The following is a 26,566-nucleotide window of genomic DNA, read 5'->3' as shown; positions in this document are numbered from 1 at the left end:
TCCCGGGGGGAGAGGTTTGTCCCAGGACGGATGTTAATGGTCCTTCGTGGGAGACCTTGGCATCGCCTGGCGTTTCCCAGGCGGTTCGGCGCCGGGTCTCCACTAGCCCGGGAGGAGGAGGAGGATGGCAGGGAAGCTTCAGCCCAGCTGCCCGTCAGCGTTCATTCCTCTCTTGCTCGCCCGGTGCTCTGCCAGGCGCGGGGAGGGCGCGCAGACGCTCAACTCACACGTGCTGGGATGGACCCTGGGTCTGTCCCGCTCCCGGCATCCCCACAGGACAGGAGCATCCGCAGGCCATGGGCTCGGCCCAGAACAGGGACACGTTTCTCTCTAGTTTGATTTAAACGAGCAGATCTGGCTGCGTAAAGCGCCGGCGATGGCTGGACCCGTTCGGCACGCGGCAGTGGGGTGGGTGAAGGGTGTTTGTGTCCCCCCCGGTGTGTTGGCTGCCTTGTCCCCGCTCCTGGGCACGGCTTGGGTAGGAGAACGCGGGCAGCTGTGCAGCTCCCGCTGCTTTTTGGCTGTTTCCTGGCCCCGTTGCGGGGTGAGATGGGAGCCGGGTCCCGGAGGGCACTTGACCACCGTGTCCCCATCCTGAAATGGGCACAAACAGAGCGTGGCTGCGCCAGGGACAGGGACTCAACGGCAGCATTTTGCTTTTACCCCTCTTGACCCCCTCTAAGAAAACAAAATAATTTAGAGTTTGGGTTTTTCAGCGAAATTATAAAAAATGTCCATAAGGGTTATGCCACTGACTTCTTCTCGCCATCTGTGAGGTCCGGTTCCCCGATAAGCACAAATCTGGCCAAAAGGATTCCCTGCCCTTCCCAGCCGTCGTTCCATCGCTCCCGCCACCCCGCTGGCCTGGCTGCGGCGTGGCAGGGAAGGGGTTAGTGCGGAGCGGGGCCGTGGGCGCTGGGCAGCCTCCCCGGGCGCTGCGCGGGCAGCGCGGCAGCCGCAGCCTTCGGGAGAAGGCGAGCGCATCCCGCTCTTCCCGCTGCCTTTAATGGCCGGCCGCGGGGGAGCCGCATCGCTCCGAGGGGCTTCTATTCTTTCGCCGCCCTTTCTCCCCAGATGTACTCGCTCCTTCCCCTCCCCTGGCCCCTTTTTGTACAATTGCTTTCTCGGGTGATTTTTCATGCTCCGCTAACTGCCGTCGCTTTCACGGCCCGGCTGAGCCTTGCTGCCTCATGAAGATTTATGAAACTGCAGTAATAAACTGTGTTTGAAAGATCCTCTTTTATGATAAACCCCCGACAAGCTGCTGACGGGGGGATCGGAGGGGACGGTGCAGACGACCCTGCAGCCGCTCTGACCTGGCGTGGCTCTCGCGGGGCAGGTTTTTGGGGGCTTCTCCCACCCCCGTCTCCCGGCGAGGGAGCTGGGAGCCGGTGGAGAGCTGCTGCTCAGCCTGCAGAGCACCGCTCCTGAAGAGCATCACCCGAAGCGCAGTCGGGCTCCGGTGCCTCTGGCGATCCCCCGGGAAGCAGGCGATGGCCGCATCCTGCTAGGAGCCCGGGCTGCGGCCCCGGCGCGGGTGACACCCCTGGCAGGTAAGGCAGATGGATGGATGAATCGGCAAAGAGACCCGCGCTCCCTTAACCCCCCGCCGCTCGGAGAGGGGCTTGCCAGGATTTACCGTGGGATTTTGGCTGCGGTGGGAGCCCTGCGCCCGGCCAAGGAGCCGCCTTCAGCCCCGGGGGACGCGGGGGCTGCCTGCCCCGTCCCGCCGAAGCAGTTTGCCGGCCGCCGTGGAAGCCGTCCTGCGCCTGCGGGTAAGCGATGGCATGGTCCCTCTGCGGGGGACACGTCCCCGAGGGGCACCTGCTTGGCTGGGCTGGGGCAGTGCCGAGATGGGGACCCTGGGCCGGCTCCAGCCACCGGCTTTCCCACCCCAGTGACCTACTTGGAAGCGGCCCCGGGAAGTTCTGACCAGGGATCTGCTGCTGCCGCTGCTGGCAGCGGGTGCGGGTACCACTGCCCCAGCATCCGTGCGGCATCCCCGCATGGGAGGAAGAGAAACAACTCGGTGGGGGGATTTCGGGTGGCGGGATGTAATCACCCCCTTGGGGTGAGGCCGGGAGGGAAGGATTAACACCCTCTTTCCGTGCATAGTGCCAGGGAAGAACCACCCTGGGTGGTTTAAGGTCCCTTTCTGAGGGAGCCCCCGTACCCCAGTCGTTGGCTGTTCCCTTATCAGCTGGTCTCTGCCCGCTCCGGGCTGGGATCTGGAGAAGGTGGGTGACGTGGGGACAGGTACACGCGTGTCTGCGGTGGCTTTTCCTCCCCTCGCCTTGGTGGGGCTCCTGGATCATGGGGTTTGTGGTGCTGGGGCTGCCTCCCCCTCTCCCCGTTTGCTCTGGAGCCCGGCGAGGGACGCGGGAGCGGATGCGGCACGGGTGGGGGTGGAAGGGCCCCTGACAGCCTCCGGCTTTGCTCTGACCCCTCTGCAGATTGTGCAGGGCTTTTCAACTCATCCTTTTTAGTAGTCGGCAGAGAGACAGCGAGCTGGCGCGTTCCACTCCCGGAGCATGTAATTAGGGAGCGGGGAGCTGCATGCTGATGCACAGCTCGGCGAGAGGAGGAGGAGGAGGGTGGGAAGGAGCCAGGGCTGCTGAACCCCGGGGCTGGGGAGGCATCGGGGAGGCGGCTGCAGGGAGCCAGCCCCTCTCGCACCCCCCGAGCCCCCATCCCAGCACCTTCCTCCTGCTCAGGCCTCCTCGCTGCCGCTCTCCCCGGTGAGGGAGAGGAGCTGCAGCTCCTTCCTCCCAGCCCTGTCACTGCTGTGGACAGGGGCTTTTGGGCTGCCCCGTCACCCAGCTTTTCCAGCCTTTGCTGTTCCCATGGGACACTGAGTGTCCCGGCGGCACTCAGGATCCAGCGCTGCAGAGGGGCTGGTTTTGTGGGAACGGGACACACGGAGGGATGCTCGGGGTCCCACTCCCCCCTCCTCCACCCTGGAGCTGGGAGCCCCAAGGATGCGTCCAGGGACCCCATGCTGGGGCTGGGCTGGGTGCCGGGTGCTGGATGCGGCCCCCCAGCGCGTCTCTGCTGCTTTGCCATCGTAGCGCGAACACTTGAGCCAAGGGCAGGATGGGGTTTTCTGCCCGGTAGCAGCAAACCCTCGGGGAGAGGCGCGTGTTGTGGGGGGCTGTTGGGTGACGGGGGGGGTGGGAAGGCGGCTCCTGGGGCTCAGCAGGGCGGTACAGGAGAAACCGCTCCATCTGCGTTTATCAGCCCAGCGGTGTCGGTGTTAGGCTCCTCAGCCCGTGGTGCCCGGAGACCCCGGGACGATGCCCTCAGCCCCGCGCCACGCTGCCTTCTCCTCTGCCAGCGGAAGGACAGAGGTGGCCCCTCTAACATGTCCCCTGCGCCGCTTTTCCTGGGGCATCCCGGGGTATTCGGCGCGTGGCAGATGCTCCGCACCCTGTGCAGGGACACACGGACCCGGCTGATGGCGAGGTGGGGAGGGACCGGGAGCTCCGGCTCTCTGTCGCATCCTGCCACCGTCTTCTGGGTGACGGTCCCCCGGCCAAGGTCACGCCTGGGGATGGAGCTGTGGGCGGAGGGAGCTGGATCGGTTGTTTTTTGGAGGAGGAAAGGAGGGATGAAGCTTTGGCGGGTGAGGATGGCCCCGTGGCATCCGCTGAGAGCGTCGTGTCCCCGCCTGGCTCGTAGCAAATCCCTTGTATGACCTTGAGCAGAGGAGTTCTGTCTGTAGCACCCGCTGGAGTCCTGCCTTACATTAATAACACAATCAGTTGTTATAAAGCTAATACGTTGGGCTGATAAATAATTAAGGGAAAAGGAAAAACCCTCTATGATTTACTTAACAGGAGCTTGGGAAGGAAGGGAGGGGGGGAAAAAAGGACAAGGAGGGAGATGAATAATGGATCAAGGTTAAATAGCGAGCGAAAAAGGAAAGCCTTAACGTGGTGACTCCCTGCAACACACACATGCAGGTTGCCAAAATGGTTGGTGGTGGCAAAGACGGCTCGTGGGCTCAGCGCAGGCACGGTGATGGTGGCCGGGACCAGCCCAGGGCTGTGTGACACGGGCTCAGGCGGCTGGAGACCCTCAAAAGTGGCTTTTTGGGTTGGGGGCCAGTGCCCCGGGGCTGCTCTGCAGGGGCTGGGGGCCGCGGGGTGGCCCCGTCCTGCAGCCACCGCGGTGGTGCCAGGCGCTGGCAGCGCGCAGGGACTTCCAGGCATTCATTACGGCTGGCGTCCTGCGCCCTCGGCACAACTGCCCTGGAAATTAAAATCGCGTCGTGCGGCTAATGAATTATTAGCAGAGGGACGTGTCCCTTTCGCCTCGCTGCACGCGTGACCCCCTGCCCGCCCCCCCTGCCCAGCCGGGATGGGGTGAGCTGGGAGAGGCTGGGCCGGGGCAGAGCACCCCCACAGTGCCGGCGGCGGTGCCAGATTTGGTGCCCGCGGGCTGGGAGTGGTGGGGGACCCGCGGGTGGGGGGCTGTCCCCTGCGGCGGGGGTCTCCGGCAGGGCAAGGGCGGGTCCTGCCCGCCCCCGTGGGCAGCAGCACAGCGCAGACACGAACCTCCCCCCCGCCTGGCATTTCATTTTCTTTTTGGTTTGTCCGTGTGTCCATGTCCCCCCGTCTGTCTGTGCCCCGGAGCGGTGCCCGGCTCCTGTGTCTTGTCTGTGCTGTTTTAGTGACCCAACGCTGTTTGGTTCATGTTTCGGTCTGAACATGGTGGCCTCGGTGGCATCCCAGCCCCTCTGTGCCCCCCGCTGCCCCCTGCTAATGGCATCCCAGCCCCTCCGTGCCCCCCGCTGCCCCCTGCCCCATCCATCTCCTGCCCCATGCCCAGGAGCGGGGACACCGCTGCCACCGCGGGGGGACAAGCCCTGCACCCACCAACCTGCCGGTTGTATCCCTTGAAGGGATGACCCTGCTCCCCGTTAGGCTCATGTCACTCCTAGCTTAAAACCCTCTCCCTGTCCCCGAATCTTAGCACCCCACCTCTGCCCCACAGCAGTGGGGCTGCCCCCGGGCCGGCCCTGACCCCGCTCTGCTCTCCCCCTTCCCCGTGCAGATCCCGAGAGGACGAGCACCCACATGATCTCGGCGGACGATGCCGAGTACCCGCGGGAATACCGAACCTTGGGCAACGGCACCCGGCGCTTCTCCAACGTAGGGCTGGTGCACACCTCGGAGCGCCGGCACACCGTCATCGCCGCCCAGAGCCTGGAGGCCCTCACCGGCCTCCAGAAGTCGGAGATGGAGCGCAAGCGGGACGCCTTCATGGACCACCTGAAGAACAAGTACCCGCAGCACGCACTGGCGCTCCGGGGGCAGCAGGAGCGCATGCGGGACCAGGTAAGGGGCGTCTTCTCGGGGTAAAGGTGGGGAGGGGGGGACATGGGGACCCCATCTCGGCTTTGGGGATCTCCGCAGGAGAAGAGGCTCAGTGGGGGCTTGGATGGTGCGGGAAATGGTTGTCTGCTTGCTGCAACCCTGGGGGGGAGCATCCTCTAGGTCTGAGAAAGAGCATCCCCCAGCCCTGGTGGGGAGCATCCTCCACCCCCAGGGGGGAGCACCCCCCAGGTCTGAGGAAGAGCATCCTCCACCCCCATGGGGGAGCACCCCCCAGGTCTGAGGAAGAGCATCCCCCAGCCTTGGGGGGGAGCACCCCCCTCTCTCCCTGGCACTGGGGCAGGGGGGGGTCCCAGGCAGATTTCCCCTGCCATATGTGTGGCTTCGATCCCGCTGGCTGTCGGCAGCCACGGGGAGGAGAGGGATGTTTCTCCCTGCAGAGGAAGCGCGGCGGGGGTGGGTGTGATGGCCGTGGGGGACAGCTGGCACCTGTATTTGCCCCGCGGGGGTGGTGACACCCAGCCCAGGTCTCGGTGGGTTTTGGCTGGGCTGCAAACCCCAATTTCGCGGGCTGGTGTCTGCAAACCCTGCTGTGTGCCTGGCACTGCGCGGCCCCGCAAACCTCCCCCGGGCCCCCCGCGCCCCTGCAGCCCCCCCGGCCCTGGAGCTCCTTAGCTCATGTGGTACAAAAGGGCTAAATAAATAGTTTGCCCAGGCAAAGTTTCACCCCAATTTCACGTCCCTGTGCCAGCCCAGGTGCCCCGGCACAGCCCGTCCCCTGGTGTCTGTGCAGCAGCGCTGGGGGTGTGGATTTAGCGTTCGTTATCGTTTGGGCAGGTGGGTGCTGCGGGCACCGGCTTAAATCCCAGCCCGGCTGCCGACCCCCCGTGCTCTCTCCGCTGTGTTCCGGACACCCCCCCCCAGTTGAGGACATGGGTGCAAAACCGCAGCCAGCCCTGACCTGTGTGGCACCGGTGTGGGGACGGGGACGTCTCTGAGCCAGGGGGGTCTGTGCAGCTCCGGGGGCAGAGATCTGCCCCCCGGCAAGGTGCCGGGGATGCTGGTGAGCTGGGGGGGCCGCGGCTCGGCACGTGCTGCGGTGCGGGATGGGATGCGTTGGGCGAGCGGCAACCAGGGTTTGGTGCCCACATCCACGCGGGGATGTCCCTGGGTCCCCTCTTCCCCGGGGACTCAAATCCTCCCCCCGCAGGGACCAGCCGGTCCTCGGAGCAGGACGGGTGAGTGACAGTGACACGTTTGGGCGCCCTTGCTGAAAGCAGCAGAGCCCCCGGGCTGGAGGGTCCCCGGGGACAATGTCCATCCCAGGGGTGTCCCGCAGGCCAGGCAGCACCCCGGGGTGCTGGGGAGCCCAGACCGCTCCTCCTCTGGGTACCAGCGATGCCCCAGCGATGCCCCAGCGATGCCCCAGCGATGCCATGGGGGCAGCAATAAATCCTCACCCAAACCAGCACTTCTATACGAAAGTGCAGGGTCGGGGGGGGTTTGAGCGCGGAGCAGCTGGAGGAAGCGGCCGGGAAGAAATCCTGTATCATCTCCAGCCACACGCCTCCCCGAGGGACGGAGGCGACGGCTCCCGGACCCAGCGTGGCGGAAAGAAATCCAGCTTTGGGAGGAAAACCAGCGGGACCCGGCGCTGCCGCCCGCCTCGCGCCCTCCCTCGGGGAGCACCAGGGGGGTCCCCGCTCCGCGGCCCCTCTCCATCCCGGCTGGATGCTGCCACATCCCGCGCGGCGACGGTGACGGGCACCAGCTGAGCCCGGTTCTGGCCACGGGGTAATTGTTGGTGGGGGTTTGCCATCGCCGCCGCTGCACGGCCCACCTCGGCGCCGCCGCCCGCGAGACGCAGCCGTGACATTTCCAGCCGCAGAGTGATATTTCTCGGTAAATAACTAGGAATCTTTCCCTTATGATTATTATCATCGTAATGATTTAAAGACTTTTGTTTTTTTTTTTTTTTAAGCAGCAGCTCTAAAAAAAACCCCGGCTCATCTTGACTCGGGGTCTGATATGTTTGGGAGGATTTTGTTTTGAGGGGAAAGGGAGATGATCTCAGATTCGGGAATTATCATCTTTATTTCTGAGCGCCCTCGCTCGGGGCCGCGGGTGCCCGCTGGGACTGGGGGGGTTCTCGGGCACCTGTTGGCATCGGTCAAACCCAGCCCGGCTTTTTGGGGCTCGGTGGCAGAGGGGGGCAGGGCTCCGCTCCCCCCCAGCTCCAGCCACCAGCCCAGCCATCGCCTATTTGCAACCGGTGGGGAAAGTAAAAAAAACCCACCCAAATCCTATTTTTTTCCCCCCTCTTTCTTTGTTTTTTTCCTTTTTTTTTTTTTCCCCCCCGTCATTTTTTCCTGCAGGCGGCCAATAATAACGGGGAGAAACTGAAACGAGAAACGCTGGAAACCCTGGGTGCCAACCTTTAAATGACATTGGGATCCAACACTCCCGGCTTGCCCGGAACGTTTGAAACCGGCTTTGCTGTTCTAGGGGAGCCTGGCAGGGAGTTCGGATCACAGGCTGCGCTATTTTCTTGGGGGTTTTTTTTGATTTGGTGTTTTTTTTTTTTTTGTTTGGTTGGTTTTTGTCTTTTTTTTTTTTTAAAAAAAAAAAGAATTACATGCGAGAGAGTTTACAAAATCGGAGGTGAATAGAAACATTTCATAAATGTCAACATCCCTTTCAGCCTGGCGACGCCTGCAGCAAAACGCCCGTTGTACTCCTGCATAGGAATCGGGAAGCGAGCGCGATATTAATTTTAATCGCGTGTATATATTACAGAGTAAGGGGGGGAAAGAAAAAAAAAAACAACAAAAAAACCACAAACCAAAAAAGGAAATAATTGTACCAACACCCAACAGACTGCCGGCAAACCCGCGGAGAAGTCCGAGGTGGCAGCCAGCTAATTTAAAACCCAGATGGGAGAACGCGTTAAACGGGAACGTTAGGAATCACGAGCGGGCTGGGAGCGGGGAGGAGACGGCGCACGGCGCCGCGGGGCTGCTTTTGGGGTAAATCCTGCCCCAAGGCGGGGGTAAATCCGGCAGGAGGGGGACGGCACGGCCGCGGTTCTCGTCTCTCTGTGCACCGACACCGTTCGGCTGGGGACATGCCCCCGGTGCCCCGTACCAAGCATTTAGAAAGTTAGGAATATTTAGAAAAATAACACTATAATGGTTCAAAGGGGGTGACCCCCTTGCCCCTGTTTCTCCCTAATTTTTACTTTCGGATGGGCTTTTCTGCGGGGGGCTCGGAGGGTGCGTACCGAGCGGGAACGTGCGTTTTTTTATGCAGAAAAATGATAAAGCCCAGAAAATAAGGGATTAGGAACCCTCCCCGGCCCGTGACCAGTTAAAGGCGGCCGCGCCAGCTGGGCCGCAATTAAGCCCTGTCTACTCAGCGCCTCGCAGCTCCTGAGCTGCAGCGCGGGGTTAAACACCGCGGCAGAGCCGGAGCAGGAACATGCCTCTTTCGGGTCGAAATAAAAGTATATAAAAGCTGGGATTTAAGCCGGTCCAGTTCTGCCGCGGGTGTGGGGAAAAAAAATTTAAAAAAAAAATAAAAAAAATAAAAAAAAAGGAAAGGCTGGAGCTGAGCGTTAACTTGTCGGTGGCGGCAGCAGATTTGCAGCTGCCCGGAGTAAATCCGACGCTGGAATAACTAACGCACGGCCAGCGCGGGTGGAGGCGCCCATCAAGCTCCTGCCTCCCCGGGGGGGGACCCCAGCATCGACGCGGGGGGTGTAGGGCAGGAGCCGTCCCGCAGGCAGGGAGCAGGCAGGGGTATGGGCAGGCTGCAGGCAGGGAGCGGGTGGGGAGCGGGCAGGGAGCGGGCAGGGAGGAGGCAAGGAGCAGGCATGGTGCAGGCAGGGAGCAGGTGGGGTGCAGGCAGGGGTGTAGGCAGGGAGGAGGCTGGGAGCAGGCAGAGTGCAGGCAAGAAGCAGGTGGGGAGCAGGCAGGGTGCAGGCAGGGAGCAGGTGGGGTGCAGGCAGGGAGCAGGCAGGTTGCAGGCAGGGGTGTAGGCAGGGAGGAGGCTGGGAGCAGGCATAGTGCAGGCAAGAAGCAGGCAGGGAGCAGGCAGGTTGCAGGCAGGGAGCAGGTGGGGTGCAGGCAGGGAGCAGGCAGGTTGCAGGCAGGGAGGAGGCTGGGAGCAGGCAGAGTGCAGGCAGGGAGCAGGCAGGCTGGGGAGGTGCTGGTTTGCTGCAGCTGGCTTCGTGCCTCAGTTTCCCCGAATAAAGGGGGGGGTGTGCGTGTGTCTTGGCTGCTTCCCCACTCTGCAGCGGGGGGGTGCTGCCCCGTGGGGGCTGAAATTGGGGGCTGGGGGTGCGTGCGGCCGGCTCTGCGGGCAGTGCGGGGCCGGGAGGGGGGGGGGGGTGGGTTCCACTCTCCCACCTGGGAGCAATTTTTTACATGATTTTTTTCTGAATAGTGCTCGGCCCTTCCCCATGGCGCTGGTTGGGGGGGCCCAGCAGCCCCCTGTGCTGCAGCAGCAGCTTATTTGGGGGGGTGGGGGGTGTGTGCATGGCGGGGGGGGGGTGTGCATGCACCCACCCCACCTTCTCTGCCCCCACCAGGGTGCACCCGGGGCGGGGGGCAAACACTGCAAAGCTGCTGGGCCTGGAGGGGCTGGGCTGCCCGTCCCACCCCCCCTGTCCCCATTGTCCCCCAGCACCCACCCCTGCCCCATTGCACCCCAATCCCCCCCCCCAGCACCCACCCCCGCCCCCATTGCACCGCTCGCACCCCCCTTGCCCCATTGCATCCCAGCGCCTCATTGATCTTTTGCTCCCCCCCACCCCCCTGCCCCATCGCACCCCCCGCTCCCCCCACCACGTCCTTGCCCCGTCGCACCCCCAGTTTCCCCCTCTGTCCCATCGCACCCCCAGTTCTCCCTGTCCCCCCCTGCCCCATCGTACCCCCAGTTCCCCCCCCTGTCCCTGGCCATTGCATCCCCAGTTCCCCCTGTCCCCCCCCAGGCCCATCGCACCCCCAGTTCCCCCCCCCACGTCCCTGTCCCACTGCACCCCCATTTCCCCCTGTCCACCCCCCGGCCCATCGCACCCCCCGCTCCCCCCACCACGTCCTTGCCCCGTCGCACCCCCAGTTTCCCCCTCTGTCCCATCGCACCCCCAGTTCTCCCTGTCCCCCCCTGCCCCATCGTACCCCCAGTTCCCCGCCCTGTCCCTGGCCATTGCACCCCCATTTCCCCCTGTCCCCCCCCGGCCCATCGCACCCCCAGTTCCGCCCCCCACGTCCCTGTCCCACTGCACCCCCATTTCCCCCTGTCCCCCCCCCGGCCCATCGCACCCCCCGCTCCCCCCACCACGTCCTTGCCCCGTCGCACCCCCAGTTTCCCCCTCTGTCCCATCGCACCCCCAGTTCTCCCTGTCCCCCCCTGCCCCATCGTACCCCCAGTTCCCCGCCCTGTCCCTGGCCATTGCACCCCCATTTCCCCCTGTCCCCCCCCGGCCCATCGCACCCCCAGTTCCGCCCCCCACGTCCCCGTCCCACCGCACCCCCGGTTCCCCCCCCGTCCCTGCTCCATCGCACCCCTGCCCCCCCCGTTCCCCTCTGCCCCATCGCACCCCCAGTTGCCCCCCCCCACGTCCCTGTCCCACCGCACCCCCATTTGCCCCCGTCCCCTCCCGTCCCATCGCACCCCTGTACCTCCCGTTCCCCCCCCCGACACCCCCCCCGCCCCGGCCCCGCCCCCGCCGGGAGCGCGCGCCCCCGCGCGGCGCGGCGGCCGGAGGAGTCGCGGGTTGCCATGGCGACCGCGCCCCGGTTGGTGGCGGGGGGGGGGGGGGTGGGGGGGGGCGGGCAGAAGGTGGAGGGGGGGGGCGGGCGCGCGCGCGGGGCCGGCGGCGGCCGCAGCGGCGGGAGGTGGCGGCTCCGCTCCGCGCCGCGCGCACCGGCCCCGGCCCCGCCCGCCCCCCCCCCGAGCCCCCCCCCGGGCCCCGCCGAGCCCAGCCAAGCCGAGCGGGGCTCGCCGCCGCTGCGCACCCCGCGCCGGCCTCACCTGCCGCAGGTACCGGGGCCGGGGGGGCGGGCGGGGGGCGGTGGGGCTCGTCCCTCCGCGGCGGGGGGGTCGCCGGTCCGGTGTCGCCGTGCCCTCCTCTACCCCTGTTGCGGTCCCCCCACCGCCCCTTCCCCAGGTATCCTGATGCGCGTGTGTGTCCCCCCCCCTATACCATCCCAGCATCCCCCTCCCCAAACGTCCCCGTCCCCCACCCCGGCATCCCGGTCCCCCTCTGTCCCCCGCCGCCAGCCGCTGTCCCGATCCTGCCCTTCCCCTGGCCGCGGGGCTCGGCCCCCCCCGTTTCCCTCCAGCCCCCCCGTTTTCCCCCCAGCCCCCCCGTTTCCCTCCAGCCCCCCCGTTTTCCCCCCAGCCCCCCCCCGTTTCCCTCCCTCCGCCCCTACATTCCCTTTTCCTGGGGTCTCCCCCCACTCCCAGGGTCGCGGCGGGGAGGGGGTGGCTGTTCGTGGGTGCCGTTGTCCCCGCGTTGCCCTTCGGCGCTGCAGCTGCGGGGCGGGGGGGGACACTCACCTTGCACCCCCCCCCGGTGCCCACTGGCCAGCTCCACAGTGCAGCTCCCCGTATTCCCAGGGCAGCCCCGTGTCCCCGTCCCTCTGCAGGGGACGCTGCCCCCCTGTCCCCCCCCTCCTCGGGCTGCGGGGGGGGGGGTGCAGCCGGAGAGGGGCAGATGGTGGCCTGGGCATGCAGCATCCCTGCGCCATGAGGGGGCTTGTCTTGCCTCCAGCTCGCTTGGCCGAGCATCCTTCCCGGGGTGGGGGGGGGGAACCTGCCGGCGCGGGGAGGAACCCCCTCAGGGGCGCATCACCAACCCGTTTGGGGAGCGGGACCCCCACGGCGGGAGGGGCGGCTCGGCAGCGTCTCGCTGCAGCCCCCCGAGAGGCGGCGGCTCTGGGGACACGGAGAGGTGCCCGTGGGGGGGCTTTGGGGTGAGGTTGGCGTCGTCCTGCCCTCAGGGGGTGCCCGGCTGGGCTGGGGGTGCCCCCGCACAGGTGGGGGGGTACCCGGACACTCTGCTTTTGTGAAACCGGTGGCGACGGTGGCTTGCGAAGGCTGCCCGAGGTGAACCGGGACCCGCTGGGGCACCATCGGGAAGGAGAAGCGGGGGCCGTCGTTGTCCTTCCCGGGGTCTGATCCCGGTCTCCGGAGCCGGAGCGTGTTGTGAACCGCGGCGAACTGCTGTAATGGTGGCGGAGAGCGTGCCTGGCTGGCGGGAGTGACATGAGCCAGCGTGCGTGTCCCTGTCCCCACCGCTGCAGCCAGAGCTGTCTCTATCGATTCTTTTATTTTTCCCCCCGTTGGGAGCGATTCCTGGCTGATTAAAAGAGACCCGGCCCAGGGTTTGTCCAGGAATCAGGTCCCCGAGAGTCACACGGGGGTCTGTGGGTCACCCCGCTTCTCCTCTGTGCACGGAGCGGGGAGGAGGCAGGTCCTGAAGTGCCTGAGAAGGGGGTGATAAATACGGCCGCGTTGGTGACAGCGATGGCAGCCTTGGGGACGGCATTACCGAGCCCTTGGTATAATCCGGATGCCCAGTGGATGATGCCCGTCAGGAATTGGATCCGACTCCATCCCAGCGGCAGGGGGGATGCGCCCGGCGTGCTCCCCCCTCACTGTTCTCGGGCTCCCAGCACTGCCCCGTTCCTCGCCGCGGGGCAGGGGACGGTGCCAGCGCTGCCATCGGTGCCACCAGCCGGGAAGGGTCGTGCGCGTCCCTGCCTCTCCGGCACACGGGGACACGACCAGGCGAAGGCGTCCATCCATCCCTGCCCCGCCGAAAGTTTCCTGCTGTTCCTAACCCAAATTCAGCTCCTTCTGCCGGTGGCCTGGGGGGGTCCTTGTGATAAGTCCCCCGTGTCACGGCGCTGGGCTGGCGCTGAGCGGGGTTGGGAGAGAAAATGCCAAAAAGCTGCAGCGGGGAGAAGGGCAGCTCTTCTGTCCCCGCGGCTTGTGCAGCCCCGGCGGGGCTGGCAGCGGTGACAAGAGCAGGCTGGTCTCCATCAGCGGCTGCATCCACGGGTGCCCTCTGCCTCTGCCCCTGCCCCCCCGCCGGGCAGGGTGGGGGCAGCGCCCATCGCAGTGCTGGGACCCCCCCCCCCGGGGACCCTGCGGTGGGTGGCAGGGCTCGCAAGGCGGGGGGACGCGGCTGCTGTAGCCCCCCGGGGACCCTGTGGAGGATCCAGCCCTGCTCTCGCCCTTGGCGTGGGGTTTCCCGGGGATTTGCCTGCAGGGATGCGCATCCCTGGGTTCGGAGGCACCTGATGGAGGGTAGAGGTCACCCCAAAACCGCCGGGGGTCAGGCCCTGGTCCCCAGCAGTGTGCAGCAGGCAGAGGAAGGATGGACGGATGGACGGATGGATGGATGGATGGATGGATGGATGGATGGATGCTTGCCCGCTCGGTTGCCCGCTCGCTGCCAGCTCGCTGCCGGGTTTACCTTGCACGTCCCTATTGTGTTGGTCCACCTACGCCGTGCCGTTGCCATAGCAACTCGGCAATCTGATCTGCCCAACTTCTGCCTGGTTTTCCTGCTTTCCCTCCCCAAGGAAAACCCCAAAACCTTTGGCCCGGCTCCCGTTCCCCTGCTCCCGCTCCCATTCCCAGCGGGTTGCCCTTGGCCCCTGTGCTGGGGGGCCGGGCATTGATGGGGCAGAGACCCCCCCATCCCCATCATGAGCAGGCTGAGGACGTGCTGAGCACCAAGCCCAGAGCCCAGGGAACCTGTAGCGGGAGAGGGGACCCTGACCTTGGACGTGGAGCCACAGAAGGGAGATTTTTAAAGCGCCGCTACCCGGGCTGCGTTGCTATAGGGAGATGTTGTTGCTGGCTGGCTTTGTCTTGGCGTTGGGCAAGGAGGGGGCTTGAGGAAGGGTCGGGGACACAAACCCGGCAATGTCCAAGGGCATCTGTGCTCTAATATCCCCCAGGCTGTCTAGGAGACGCTGTAACTGGTGTTGGAGAGCTGAGGAACATCTCTCGGAAGCTGGTGCGTGGGCGGTCGGAGGGACGGTGCGGTCCTGCGGGCAAACTTTGAGCCCTGCAGCCGGGCCAGGGCCCTGTCGGTGATGCCAGCCATCGGGTGGCTGTGACAACCTGCGATGGCATCTCTGATGGCATCTCTTGACGGCCATCAGAGCCTCTTTGGAAGAGAAAGAGGTGGAGTAAAACCCAAACCGCTGCCTAAAGGTGCCTGTGCCTGGAAGAGAAGGGGCAAAGCGCGCGCTTTGGTGCCCTGTTCACGGCGGGGTCTGGGTTGGGTGGCCCCCCGAGGTCCCTTAGGAGCCCAGGTCTGATGGGAGCCAGCACTCCCGCATCCCGCCTTGTTCTGCGTGCCGGGCTGCTGAGGTTGGAGAGGTCCTTCGGCAAGAATCGCGAGCCCTTGGCTGACGGTATCTGCAGCGCACGGCGTCGGTGTCGCTCCTCGCTCTGTCTGGCCGCTCTTTGCGTTCCACCCTCTATCTTGTCACTTCGCTGTTTCCACCTTAATTCAGTTTCTCTTGCGCTGAAAAGCATTAGAAAACTTTAATAAGGAGAAACAGATTAAATTCACTTTACTGTTATTTTTCAAGGAGATTTTTTTTGTTTGTCAAGCCATTGTGCCTGAGGGGGACTCTATCAGAAACTGGAACTCCTGAAAATGAGTTAATTAAAAAGCCAATGAAACTGCCTCCGTCCCTCCCGTCGGCGCAGCGTGCTGGGGATGCTGCTGCTGTCCATGTTCGAGGGACGCATTCGGTCCTGCCTTGTTAATCGCTAACAGATTTGTGTTGTAATTGCTAACCAGGGGAAGCCTGCCTCGGTCAAGGCAGTGACTCACTTGGATTTCATTTACCTCCTGCTCTTCTCCTGGGACGACCGCAAAGACTATTTTTTTTTTTATTATTTTTTTATTTTTTTAAAAAAACTTAACTACAAAACGTTCTTCTCCACGTTCCCCCAGCTCTGGTTTTCCTCCCCTCTGCAGTGTGTGTGTGTGTGTGTGTGTGTGTGTGCACGGGCGCATCCCTCAGCATTCCCGTGCGCTTGGGTGCCCTCACGGCCGGGGGCTCACGGGAGCATCTCGACCCCCGTTTTCGTCCTTCCCCGCGCGCTCCCACACACGCCTGTGCTCTGGGGGGGCCCCCCCGGCCTAGTTAGTCCATCATTTTGCGGCATGGTGGACATGACTTTCATTGTAATTATAATCTCAGCCTTTGTAATTCTTCCCACCTTCTGCACAGCTCTGCTGCAAGCGGAGCTGCCTGTTTTATCGGCGGTGGCGAGGCTGTCGCTTCAAATCCTCTCGCAGACCATTATCTCCCTTTGATGCTTTTGAAGAGCCAGCGATATGTTAATTCTACCTTGGCCCTCTCCTCTTCCCTTCTCTCTGTACAAATCCACCCTTGCCAGCCTGGCCGGCTGCCGCGGCGCTCGCTGGCCCTGCTCCGTCCCTCTGGGGGACCCGCTGGCCGCTCGCGCTGCCCTGGTCCCCCGTCACTGCCCCCACCTTGGGCACAGCCTGCGCCCGGAGCGGGGTACCTTTTTCCCTGGGGGAACGCGTTCTCTTCGCTTTGGGAGCTTCGGGGTGGGCGGGGGACGAGGACAGGGCAGGACGGGCTGGGCACGGCGCCGGGGCGGCAGCAGTGCCTGCGAGGACAGATGGAGCCCCCTCGCGAAGGTCTGCGTGGGGGTGTCCGTCGCTCGCTTGGCCCTGGCAGGCAGCTCCAGATTGTCGGCCCCGGATGCTCCTGCCTCTCCTGCAGGGCAGGCGGCGTGTCCCCGACCCCCATCCAGCCCCCCCAGCTCGGTTTGGGGGTCCCGCACCATTCCTGGGGCTGCCAGCCGAGGGGCTTTTGTGGGGCTGGACCCAGGTGGGCTCCTCCAGAGAGCCGGGAGAGGGTGGGCGCAGTGCTGTGCCCTCCTGGACATGCTCTGGGTCACGCTAACCAGCCCAAATCTCTTCCAGAAGATTCCCGATTCCCTCCCACGGCACTTGGGGTTCAGACAAGCTCATCGTCGCTTTGATGTGGAGCGGTTGTGTGCGGTGGGGATGTAATTTATGGACTTTTTGATAAGCCTGTCCAGTCATCCTAAAATAATAAATAAAATACATACCAAGGGCTGGCACGAGATAGGATCAGTAATATCAGGGTCTGAGGAAAATTACTGAGACTCTTCAACAGCAAAATAAAGAGCATGAAGGGCGGGGGGGAAGTCAGAGAAGGAAAAAGTCAGGAGCGTCAACTCCTGCCACAGACTGGATGGGGGCCCTTGGGGGACTGGGACAGACTGGTTTGGCCACAACTCTTCCCAGCACTGCTTGGAGTATTTGGCGGAAATATCCAAACCATTGTGAAGCCCCTTGGGGCCATTCCAAGCACAAAGGGGCCTGGAGGGGGATGAGCATCCCTCGGGGTGAAGGCGGAATATCCATCCCTCCAGGGACCAGGCGCTGCCCTCCCCGGCTTGGGGGGGGGTCTCTGGTCCCCCTTCCTTGCCTGGGTGTTCTGGTGAGGTGGGAGAACCAGTTGCTGGAGGGCGCGAGTCTGGCAAGGGAAGGGGGTGAAGGATTTACTCCTGTCCATTTGAAACGGGCTGTGATTTATTGAGGGCGGCGGCATCCCGGTCTGTGGGGGGGTAGGGTGGGGGCTGCCGAGGAGAAGCAGGGTTACAACACTGCTGCCCTGCGCTGCTTCGCTCGAGACGTTTCCGAGTCGAGACGCGGCACGTCAAACCCTTCGGGAGCTGATGCAATCCCGCGGCCCTCGCCCCGGCAGCGAGATGGGCGGCCGTTGCCCGAGGAGGAGCGCGCTGCCGGCCCTGCTTCGGCCTCTGGCGCGGCAACGCGGCAACGTGGGCCTTGCCCCTGTGCGTGGCCGGGCAGGTACCGGTGCTGCCAGCCTTGCCTTGCCCCCGGCATCTCGCCCCCCCCCAGCATCTCGCCCCCCCCCCCCCAGCATCTCGTCCCCCCAGCATCTTGTCCCCAGCATCTTGCCTGGACAGCATCTTGCTCAGCGTCTCGCCCCCCCAGCATCTTGCGCCCCCCAGCATCTTTTCTCCCCAGCATCTTGCCTGGACAGCATCTTGCTCAGCATCTCGCCCCCTCCAGCGTCTTCTACCCCCAGCATCTTGTCTGCCCAGCATCTCACCCGCCCTGCAGCATCTCACCCCCTCCCCAGCATCTCGTCCCCCCTGCGTCTTGTCCCCCCTGCGTCTTGTCCCCCCAGCATCTCCTCCCCAGCATCTTGCCCAGCCAGCATCTTGCCCAGCATCTCGTCCCCCCAGCATCTCGCCCCCCCCAGCATCTTCTCCCCGGCATCTTGCTCAGCATCTCACCCTCCCGGCGTCTTTTTCCCCCAGCATCTTGTCCGCCCAGCATCTTACCCCCCCTGCAGCATCTCGCCACCCCCAGCATCTCATCCCCCCCACATCTTGTCCCCCCAGCATCTTGCCCCCAGCGTCTTGTCCCCCCAGCATCTTCTCCCCAGCGTCTTGCCCAGCATCTCGTCCCCCCCAGCATCTCGCCCCCCCCAGCATCTTCTCCCCAGCATCTTGCCCCGGGAGCTGAGGCTGCAGAGCGCTGCTGGTGCAGCTGGCATGTTAATTGCTGGATAGGATGGATGGCTTCGTTTAGTAGCGAAAGGCGTTTTTTCACTTTGAAGCTCCCGGTGTTTTGGAAAAGCTTTATGTGGCCAGGGTAGGCTTGGATCCTGCTGGTTGTTATCTAATAGTGCCTGGTAATCACGGCTCGGGACTGCTATTTCTGGTTCTGTTTCTGAGTCACGGTGTGCCCTTGGAAAAGACCTTTGTGCCTTGAGGCTCATCTGCATGAAAACACTGCCCTTGTTTGACTTAAATCACTTTTAAACCAGTTTTGGTCTGGTTGAGGCAGAACTTGATCTGGGTCTACTGAAGTCTTGTGGAACTTGAAGGTGAACTGCGTCTTGAATTGGAATAAGAGCGTCCTGCTGGTGCTCAAGATGGGTCTAACAAGTGCATTTGTGTTTATACACGTATAATAGACCTCTATGTACCTTGTCAGCAGAAGGGTTAATACAGGAACTCTGTGAGTGGATTGTTAAAGTCCTTGGATAAATACTCCCTGATGGTTTAAGGTTGTTGCAATGTCTTTCTCTGCTCCCAGAGCGCTGCAATGGGGGACTCCTTGGCAGCCTCTGGGCTTTGCAGGGACTGACGGGGACCGGAGCTTGCTTTCTATTTAAAATAATAATAGTAATAAAAAAATAATCATCCTCTGAGTAACAAACGAGGATTGCAGCCACGGTGATTCTGGTGGGGGAAATGAATGCTGTAAAAAAGCAAGGCGATGGGTGGGTGGGAAAGGGGAGGAAAGAGCCGCCGAGAACTTTGATCCCAATAAAAAGACCGTTGGGACAAAAGCCGCTCTGTGCCCGTTTCTCCCACCCCCCTCGTCAGCTGCACGTCTCGGTGACATCGAAATGCTTCTTCCCCTTCCAGCAAGGTGGATTGTGCTGCTTGTCACCAGATGTAGCCTCCAGCCGGGTACACCGCCTGCCCGAGCCCAGTCTCGGCACCGCTGGAGCCGGAGCTGCTGCCCCGGGCGTTTGGGGACCAGCCCCGGGCGGGGGATGAAGCTCTCGTGATGCTGTGCCAAGCGCGTGCCCTGCTCTGAGCTGCTCTGCTTTGCTCGCAGCGGGGGGGAGCTCCCCCGTCCCCGTCCGGCGGCGCGGTGTGCTGGGGGTGCTGGGGCCTGGGGTGCTCTCGGTCATAGAATCATAATCACAGACTGGTTTGGGTTGGAAGGAGCCTTAAAGGCCACCCAGTGCCACCCCCTGCCCTGGGCAGGGACACCTCCCACCAGCCCAGGTTGCTCCAAGCCTCGTCCAACCTGGCCTTGAACCCCTCCAGGGATGGGGCAGCCACAGCTTCTCTGGGCACCCTGGGCCAGGGGCTCACCCCCCTCACAGCAAGCGATTTCTTCCCCAGATCTCACCTAAATCTCCTCTGGGGACTCGCCGGGCCCCTGCTGCCCTGGGAGGGGACCTGAGTCTCAAAGCTCCACACAGCTCCGCTGCCCGAGGGTGGGCATGGCAGCGAGCCGCAGCTCCAAGCATCCTCGGGACTTGTGGTGCCACGGGGAGGAACAACCCCCCCACACCAGGCCAGGCTGGGGGTGACCTGCTGGAGAGCAGCTCTGTGGAAAGAGACCTGGGAGTCCTGGGGGACAACGGGATGACCATGAGCCAGCAATGGGCACTTTTGGCCAAGAAGGCCAATGGCATCCTGGGGGGCACCAAGAAGAGCGTGGCCAGCAGGTGGAGGGAGGTCATCCTCCCCCTCTGCTCTGCCCTGCCCTGGGGAGGCCCCAGCTGGAGCACTGGGGCCAGTGCTGGGCTCCCGGGTTCCAGAAGGACGGGGAACTGCTGGAGAGGGGACAGCAAAGGGCCACCGAGATGCTGAGGGGACTGGAACACCTCTCTGATGGAGAAAGGCTGAGGGATTTGGGGCTCTTCAGTCTGGAAAAAAGACGGCTGAGGGGGGATCTTATCAACGCTTATAAATACTTCAAGGGGGGTGTCAGGAGGATGGGGCCAGGCTCTTCTCAGTGGTGCCCGGGGACAGGACAAGGGGTAACGGGCACAAACTTGCCCCTGGGAAGTTCCATCTCAACAGGAGGAGGAACTTCTTTGCTGTGAGGGTGGCAGAGCCCTGGCACAGGCTGCCCAGAGAGGTGGGGGAGTCTCCGTCTCTGGAGACATTCCAACCCCGCCTGGCCGCGTTCCTGTGCCACCTGCTCTGGGTGACCCTGCTCTGGCCGGGGGTGGGACTGGGTGGTCTCCAGAGGGCCCTGCCAACCCCTACCAGTCTGTGACTCTCTGATCTCCCGCTGGTGCCTATCGGCGGGTGGTTTGGGGGAAGGAAGCTGGCCGGCTCTCGGGCTTGCTGGGCTGCGAGCGATGCCAGCTCCCATCACTCGCTGCAACACATCGGCCTGACACCGCCGGCAACGCTGCGACGAAGCGGCAGAGGGAGGTGGCTGGGGCAAAGGGGGGGGGGGGGTTGGAAGATCCCTTTAAAAATGAAAATTATTACATCTTCCAGCACCGACCCCCAGGGCAGCAGCCTGACCGGCACGTGCCGCGATGGTGTTGGGCATACTGGTGACCCCGGTAGCGCTGCCGTCCCGCTCCCCGCTTTGCTCTGCTTGGCTTCCCTCACACCCCGCTCTGCATTCCATCCCCATCGCCGTCCCTGCCGCTTGCACCATCCCGCTTCCCCGAGCAGCATGAAACTCAAGCATCCCGTTGGGAGGGGACTTTAAGCCGACGCGAGAGCAGGTTTAATGTCGCAGCTTAAAGTCAACAGTTCTCAAAAGGAAAAGAAAAGTCAAAGCAGAATCTTAATGGTATTTTTTTGTTTTTTGTTTTCTTTTGTTTTGTTGTTTTATGTTTTGTTAGCAACCCAACTACTGGAGCTTTAAGGTCAGTATTTCTGATTTTTCATGCTTCTGTTTGAAATGCATGCCCTTTTCCACCCTCGCCTCATCTCTGTGTCTGTGTAGGGGGGCGGGAGCTGGGGTTTTTTGGGGCGGATTCCCGTGCCAAAGGAGCTCGTTCTCAGCTCAGCAGCGGTTTAAGCTCGTGAGAAGGATGTTACGCTTTTGGGCCGAGTTGTTGTGCAGATACAAACCTGTTCTCTGAGCCGGATGAGTCTGTGTCTTGTCACCCGCTGTCACCCCACGGTTATTTCATTGCAGCAGAGACCTTAATTCCGGGAAAAGGACAGAAATGGGCTCCAAAATCCACCTGCGGAGCCGCGTCCATGTGCCTGCTCCCAGGCAGAGACAGGAAGGTTGCTCCAGTTTCCAGCCTCCTCCTCCTCCTCCTCCTCCTCCTCCTCCTCCTCAAGCCGCCGAGCAGAGCCCGTCCCCGCCGGCGGTGGCCCTGCCGAGTGCTGGGACCTGCCCTGCCGCCCGTCGCACGCCGTGGCGGTCCCTTCTCTGCGCTGGACCCTTTGCCCAGCACCGCATCCCCCCCCCGGCACTCCTCGTCTCCCCCTCCCCAGCCCCCGGCCTGATCCCCCGCTGATGGGCAGGAGACGCGGAGGTGTGGGGACGGGGACTGTGGCAGGTGGCACTGGCGGAGGAGGAGGAGGAAAGGGCTTTCCGACGCAAACGCCGTGGTTTTGGTGTGGGTTTGGCGTGTTGAGGGACCCCTAGACCGGTTCTTTGCTGGGCTGGTGGTGCTGAGCCCGGCGGGAGGGGAAGGGGCCGCCCCGTCCCGTCCCGCGTCGCCCATCGCATCCCTGTCTCCATCCTCCGCTCTGTCGCTCGGGCGTCACGGTACCAGCCTGTTGGTGGGGAGGCTGCGGCAGAAGGGGGAGAATACTAGCGTTTGCCGTGTTGCACCGGGATCTTTGTGCCTAAACCCACCTCTTCCCGGCGACGCAAAGGGGACCCTGACGGGAGTCTCCTGGCAGCGCCGGGGGACCTCGCAAACAGTCGCCTTATTGTCTGGCAGGGTGAAGTACGCATGTCCCCGCGGCTCCCCGGCCTCCCTCCTCCTCGCCCCGGGGACGCGGTGGCAACGCTTCAAGGTCAGGCGTGTTGCCGGGTGACCTTGGTGTGTTGTCCCCCCGGTGGGTTCGCTCTTCCCGTGGAAAAAACAGGCACTTCCCTCTCTGGGCAGCTGGGAGCGGAGGAGTCGTAAAACGCATAATAACGTGCACTTGTTCCGAGTTTTCATTCTTGAAGTACTCGCGGGGTAAAAGGCGTGCGAGCGGCGGCTCCCCCGATATTCAGCTGTCTGAGTTCTCACCGGCTGGTTTCAGCCACGTGCTCTCGGGGACATTCCTGGGCCGGGGCGGGGTGTGGGGGGGAAGGCACAAAAACCTCAGGGTTTTTTTTTTTCAATTTTTTTTTTTTTTTCTCCATTTTTTTTGTCAGTAAGAAATGAAACGGGGATAAGCTTTAGGGGGGCACCCACCCCAGAGGGGTCCCCCTCGGCGGCGGCTGGGTGGTTTGCAACTGCAGAGGCTGCGTTTTCTATAACTACGTATTTCCCCACCCGAGCCTGGGAGGATTTTGCGTTGGAAGTGGAGCATCTTCCCGGGCGTTACGGGTTAAATCACCCCCCGGTTCCCGGCCCAGGGAGGCCCCCGCCTGCCTGACCCCGCTACCAAGTGGGGCATGAGCCGGCGGCAGCTGGGGATGGCTTGTCACGGGCAGAGCCCTGCGGGGGGGCTGATCCTGGCAAGCAGGTGCCGGGGGCTTCCTCGAGGCCACCGCAGCCACCTGCGTCCCCTGGGGTCTTCCGTAAGCTTGGCCTTCAGCTGGGAAAGCTGTTCCCCCCCTCCGCCCCTCCCTGCTCGCTCCCCAGAATATAACTTCCACAACCCGCCAGGTTCCCTGTCTGTGCCCCCTCCCATGCAGAGCCAGCCCTTCTCCGTCCCCCCGCCAAAGACAGGGGGGGGGCCTGTGGCCAGACCCCCAGCTGATGGGGGGCGGAGGGGATGGGGTGGTGGGAAGGGCTGTGCCAAATTCCCAGGGACACCCAGGGACGTGGCGTCCTGCTGCTGAGGGGTCCTGGGGGCAGGACCTGCCCCCTCCTGCCCTGGCACCCCCCCGTCTCCCCGGGGACAGGCAGTGTCAGGGGCTGGCTGCCATGTGGGGCTCTCCGGGCGTGGGATTTGGGGGAAGGGGGGGGCCGGCATTGCTGTGTTTGTCTGTCTGATGCTCTTGTGTGTCGGTGGTGGTGCCGTCATTGGGGAGGGGGGTCCAAGAGACCGCGCCGGCCCCAGCCGTTTGTCCTGGCTGCGCCCGCGGGTGCTGCCGCAGCCTCTGCCCCGCTCCGTCCCCCTGCCCCGTGCCCCGGCGCAGCCCTGCGGCTTCCACGCTCGCTTCTGGATTGAGCCAGCCCCGCTCGGCTCACGGATGTCCCTTCCCACCCGCTGGCTTGGGCCGTGTGCTCGCACGGAGCCATCGATCCAGTCGCTCCGTGGCCATCGTCACGCTGCTGCCGGTCCCCGCGTCCCCAGGCAGATGCCTGCATCCTTCGGCGGGGGCAGCCCGGTACCCAACCCGCCTTTCCATCCCCTGAGCCCCATCCCAGCTCACAGCCCCCATCCCTGCTGTTTTGGGGTGACTCAAACCCATCTGGGTGTCAGCCTCTCCGGGGCTGTGGTTTGCAGGGCTTGGGGACTCCAGGGACACATCCCTGGCTCTGTCCGGGGGGGCAGATCCCTCCCCAGGGATGCAGTGGGGAGGGGGCTGTGCCGTGGAGAGCTGCGGTGCCATACTGGGGGGGCTGGGGGCTCCCGCGGTGCCAAGGCAGGGGGTGGGCTGGCCCCTCGCCGTCACTCATGGGCCGGAGGAGGAACAGGGAGAACCGAAGGCAGAGCATCGCCCCAGCTCCGGTGGTGCCGGGAGTTTAAAAGAACATCAAAGGGACTGAAGCAAAAACTCGTGGGGAAAAAATGACTGGGATGTGGAAGGGAGAAAGCCGGCGGAGGGGGGGACAACACGGACAGGACACTTTTGCCTTTAAAACCAAGCGTCTGGGGCTGTGTCACCCGCGTTGTGCTGTAACTGCTGATGGATGGGGGCTTGGGGTTGTGCCTCCGCTTCCTCCGGCACGGCCGGGGCTCTGGGCTTACTGGGAATGCCGCGTCTCCGTAGCAGGGAGCTATTTCCATCTCACCGGCAGGCCCTTTGCTGAGCCGGTATTATAGCGGGCAGCGGGTATTTACTCGTAGGAGATGAACAAATAGCAGGCAGGCTTAGCTCCTGTAATCCTGCCGCTCCTGCGACACCCTCCTCCCCTACCCCCCCGCCGGCCTCGGTGGCCGCCGCGCTCCTCGGGGACCGCCACTGACTGCCTCGTGTTCTGTCGCTCGCGGCAGGAGGGCACTGGGATGTGCTGGGGCAGCCGGGGAGGAAGAGCAGCTCTTCCTTGCGCTCTGCTTTTGGGGAATTTGCTGGTTTTCTGGCCCCGGGCGCTGCTCTGCGGTGCTGGGCGATGCGCTGATCCTGGGTGTCGTCGCTATTTATTATGGCAGCGGGGATGAGAGTCGCGTCCTTAGTGTAGGAACGGGGAAACTGAGGCACGGTGGGACCAGGTGACTTGTCTGGGAGTACCGGCACGACCTGCGGCGGCGGCGGGGCCGGCGTGTCGGATTTGGGGCTGTTTACCTACAGCTGTTGCTGCTACAGTTGTTTTTTTGCTGGTTTTTTTTTTTTTTTTCCGCTTCAAACCAGCCCCTCCCAGCCTTTTTTCCCAAGAGGCGCCCGCACATGTTCACCAGAGCCCGGCCTCCCTCTGTACAGCTGTTAGAGCAAATCATGCCTCAAATGCCAAAGAGCTGAGCCTTGTCACCTGTCACTGTGGAGTCCCCGTCACTAGTGCTGCTCACCCGAGTGTCCCCGCTGGTTTGCAGCCTGCGCCGGCTCCCCTCCGGCAGGGGCTGCAGCCCCGCGACCCCCGGCGAGGGCCTGTCCCTTCTCCCCCCGTCTCCCCCTTTCTGCCGCTTTCTCAGGCGGGGCTTTGCTCCCCACCCGCCGGCCTCCCTGCGGGGCATGCGGTAATTTGCTTATTTTTGGAAGATGCTGTCACACAAAGCAGCGTCGCCAGAGAGAGCGGGGATCGGCCGCGGCCGCCGCTCGGCCCCGGCGAGGAAGAGGATGGCTGGGGCCGAGGTGGCAGGGATGGAGGCAGGACTGGCACCCTCACCCCCAAAAAGCGTCTCCTGCCACTTACCCCTCCATAATCCATCCCCTGGGGCCGCCTCAGCCTCCGGGGAGGTGCCGCATCAGGGTGATTTCTGGACAACCCCCTGCCCATTTGTGTGGGGTCTCGTGGCGGGGATGCTCCTCTCCCCACGGATGCCAGCCTGGACATGCCTGGTCGAGGCACTGGGAAAAGAACGCCAGGAACAAAAGCCCGGCTGCCGGTGCCGGGAGGTTGGTGATTACCTTCCCCGCGGGAGCCAAGGTCGCACCCCGCGCCGGGAGGTGGGGATGAGTGGGCACCGCGCGTCCCCTCCCTGTCCCAGCCCTGCCCTGGCCACCGGCACCTTCTGCTGCCCCACTGCTAGCGGCGAGACCGCTCCACCCCTGCTTTTGGGAAGAAAACGGGCGTTTTGGGGGCTGAACGCAGAGCTCTCAGCGTGGCCGGAGGGCGCGGTGCATCAGGGACAGCCCTTGGAGCTGCTTTCTCCCGTGCGGGCATCCCGCTCCCCTCCGCCGGGCAGACGCTGCCACCGACCCCGATGCCCGGAGAGGGACAAGGGATGGAGAGGGACCACCATCACCGCAGCGGGCAACCAGCAGCCGTCAATATTCATGAGGCTGCAGAAGACCCAGGCTTTTAAATATTCATCAGGCAGGCGAAGGCAGGAGGCTGATGGTGCCAGCAGGAAGGGGAAAAAAAATGCAGAGAAGGGGGCAAGCAGCCACCCGTGTCCCCCGTGGAGCCGGCTGGGCCATGTTTGAGGGCAAAAGGGTGTTTTGTGCTTGGAAATACGACATCCCGGTGTCAGGCTCCCGCTCGTCACCTTCAGCGGGCTGGGTGGCTCCTGTGCTTTGCCGGGCAGGAGCGATGGATGCTGGTGTCACGGCGATGCTCCTGTAGGGGTACCCCGTTCCACCCCTGCGTGGGGCCCGTCGCAGGGCAGCGAGCTCCTGCCCGGCTCCTGCGCACATCTGGCTGCCGGTAGCAGGCTGTGCACATCTGGTGGGGAAAGACCCTTCCTTTAGTCAAGGGGTCCGGTTTAAAAAAAAAAAAAAACCTAATCCGATTTTAACGCTAATCCTGTTAACATTGAGATCAGGATTAATTCTGGGTTAATCGGGATAATCCTGACAAAATGTTGAGCATTAGACGTTGGATGAATTATTGCTGCCGTGAGCGGTACGCTTTTAATTTGGCGGCGAGAGCCAGGCGGGGTGAGAGGGGTGGGTGCCGGCAGAGGGGGATGGAGAGGCCACAACCCCCTCGGATGGGGGGACTTATCGAACATCCCTTGGTAGGATGCTCAGAGCACCCTGGGCCTCTTGTTTCTTCCACCTTCGCTGCTGCAGCCCCAGTTACCTCTGGTTTTTCCCCTTTTTCTTCCCAGCTGGGCACCTCCCGGCTCCTCCGTCTCGAGGGGCAGGAGCTGGGCTGCTGGAAGTCCCTCCCTGCCGGGAGGCTTTGCTGAAGTCCGGCTCTCCTGGCTGGTGGAGC

General features: G+C 63.5%; 1 protein-coding gene across 10 annotated transcripts in view; it reads left to right on the top strand.

The window, feature by feature from the left end:
* Nucleotides 1-26,566, top strand: part of SRCIN1 (SRC kinase signaling inhibitor 1) — an 84,871-nt gene that overhangs the window by 27,509 nt on the left and 30,796 nt on the right. For 5 of the 10 annotated variants that reach the window (XM_074561918.1, XM_074561920.1, XM_074561919.1 and 2 more), the window contains 2 exons: nt 5,056-5,339; nt 20,804-20,827. In XM_074561918.1, the coding sequence (XP_074418019.1) occupies nt 5,056-5,339; nt 20,804-20,827 (308 nt within the window). Of the gene's footprint in view, nt 1-1,221; nt 1,776-5,055; nt 5,340-20,803; nt 20,828-26,566 lie in introns of those variants that run through there. The other 5 variants (XM_074561917.1, XM_074561914.1, XM_074561922.1 and 2 more) reach the window with 5 other exon arrangements.

The sequence above is a fragment of the Larus michahellis genome, chromosome 18 (assembly GCF_964199755.1).
Source record: "Larus michahellis chromosome 18, bLarMic1.1, whole genome shotgun sequence".
Lineage (NCBI taxonomy): Eukaryota > Metazoa > Chordata > Aves > Charadriiformes > Laridae > Larus > Larus michahellis.
Note: the sequence above shows the minus strand (reverse complement) of the source record. Positions and strands in the feature narration are given on the sequence as shown.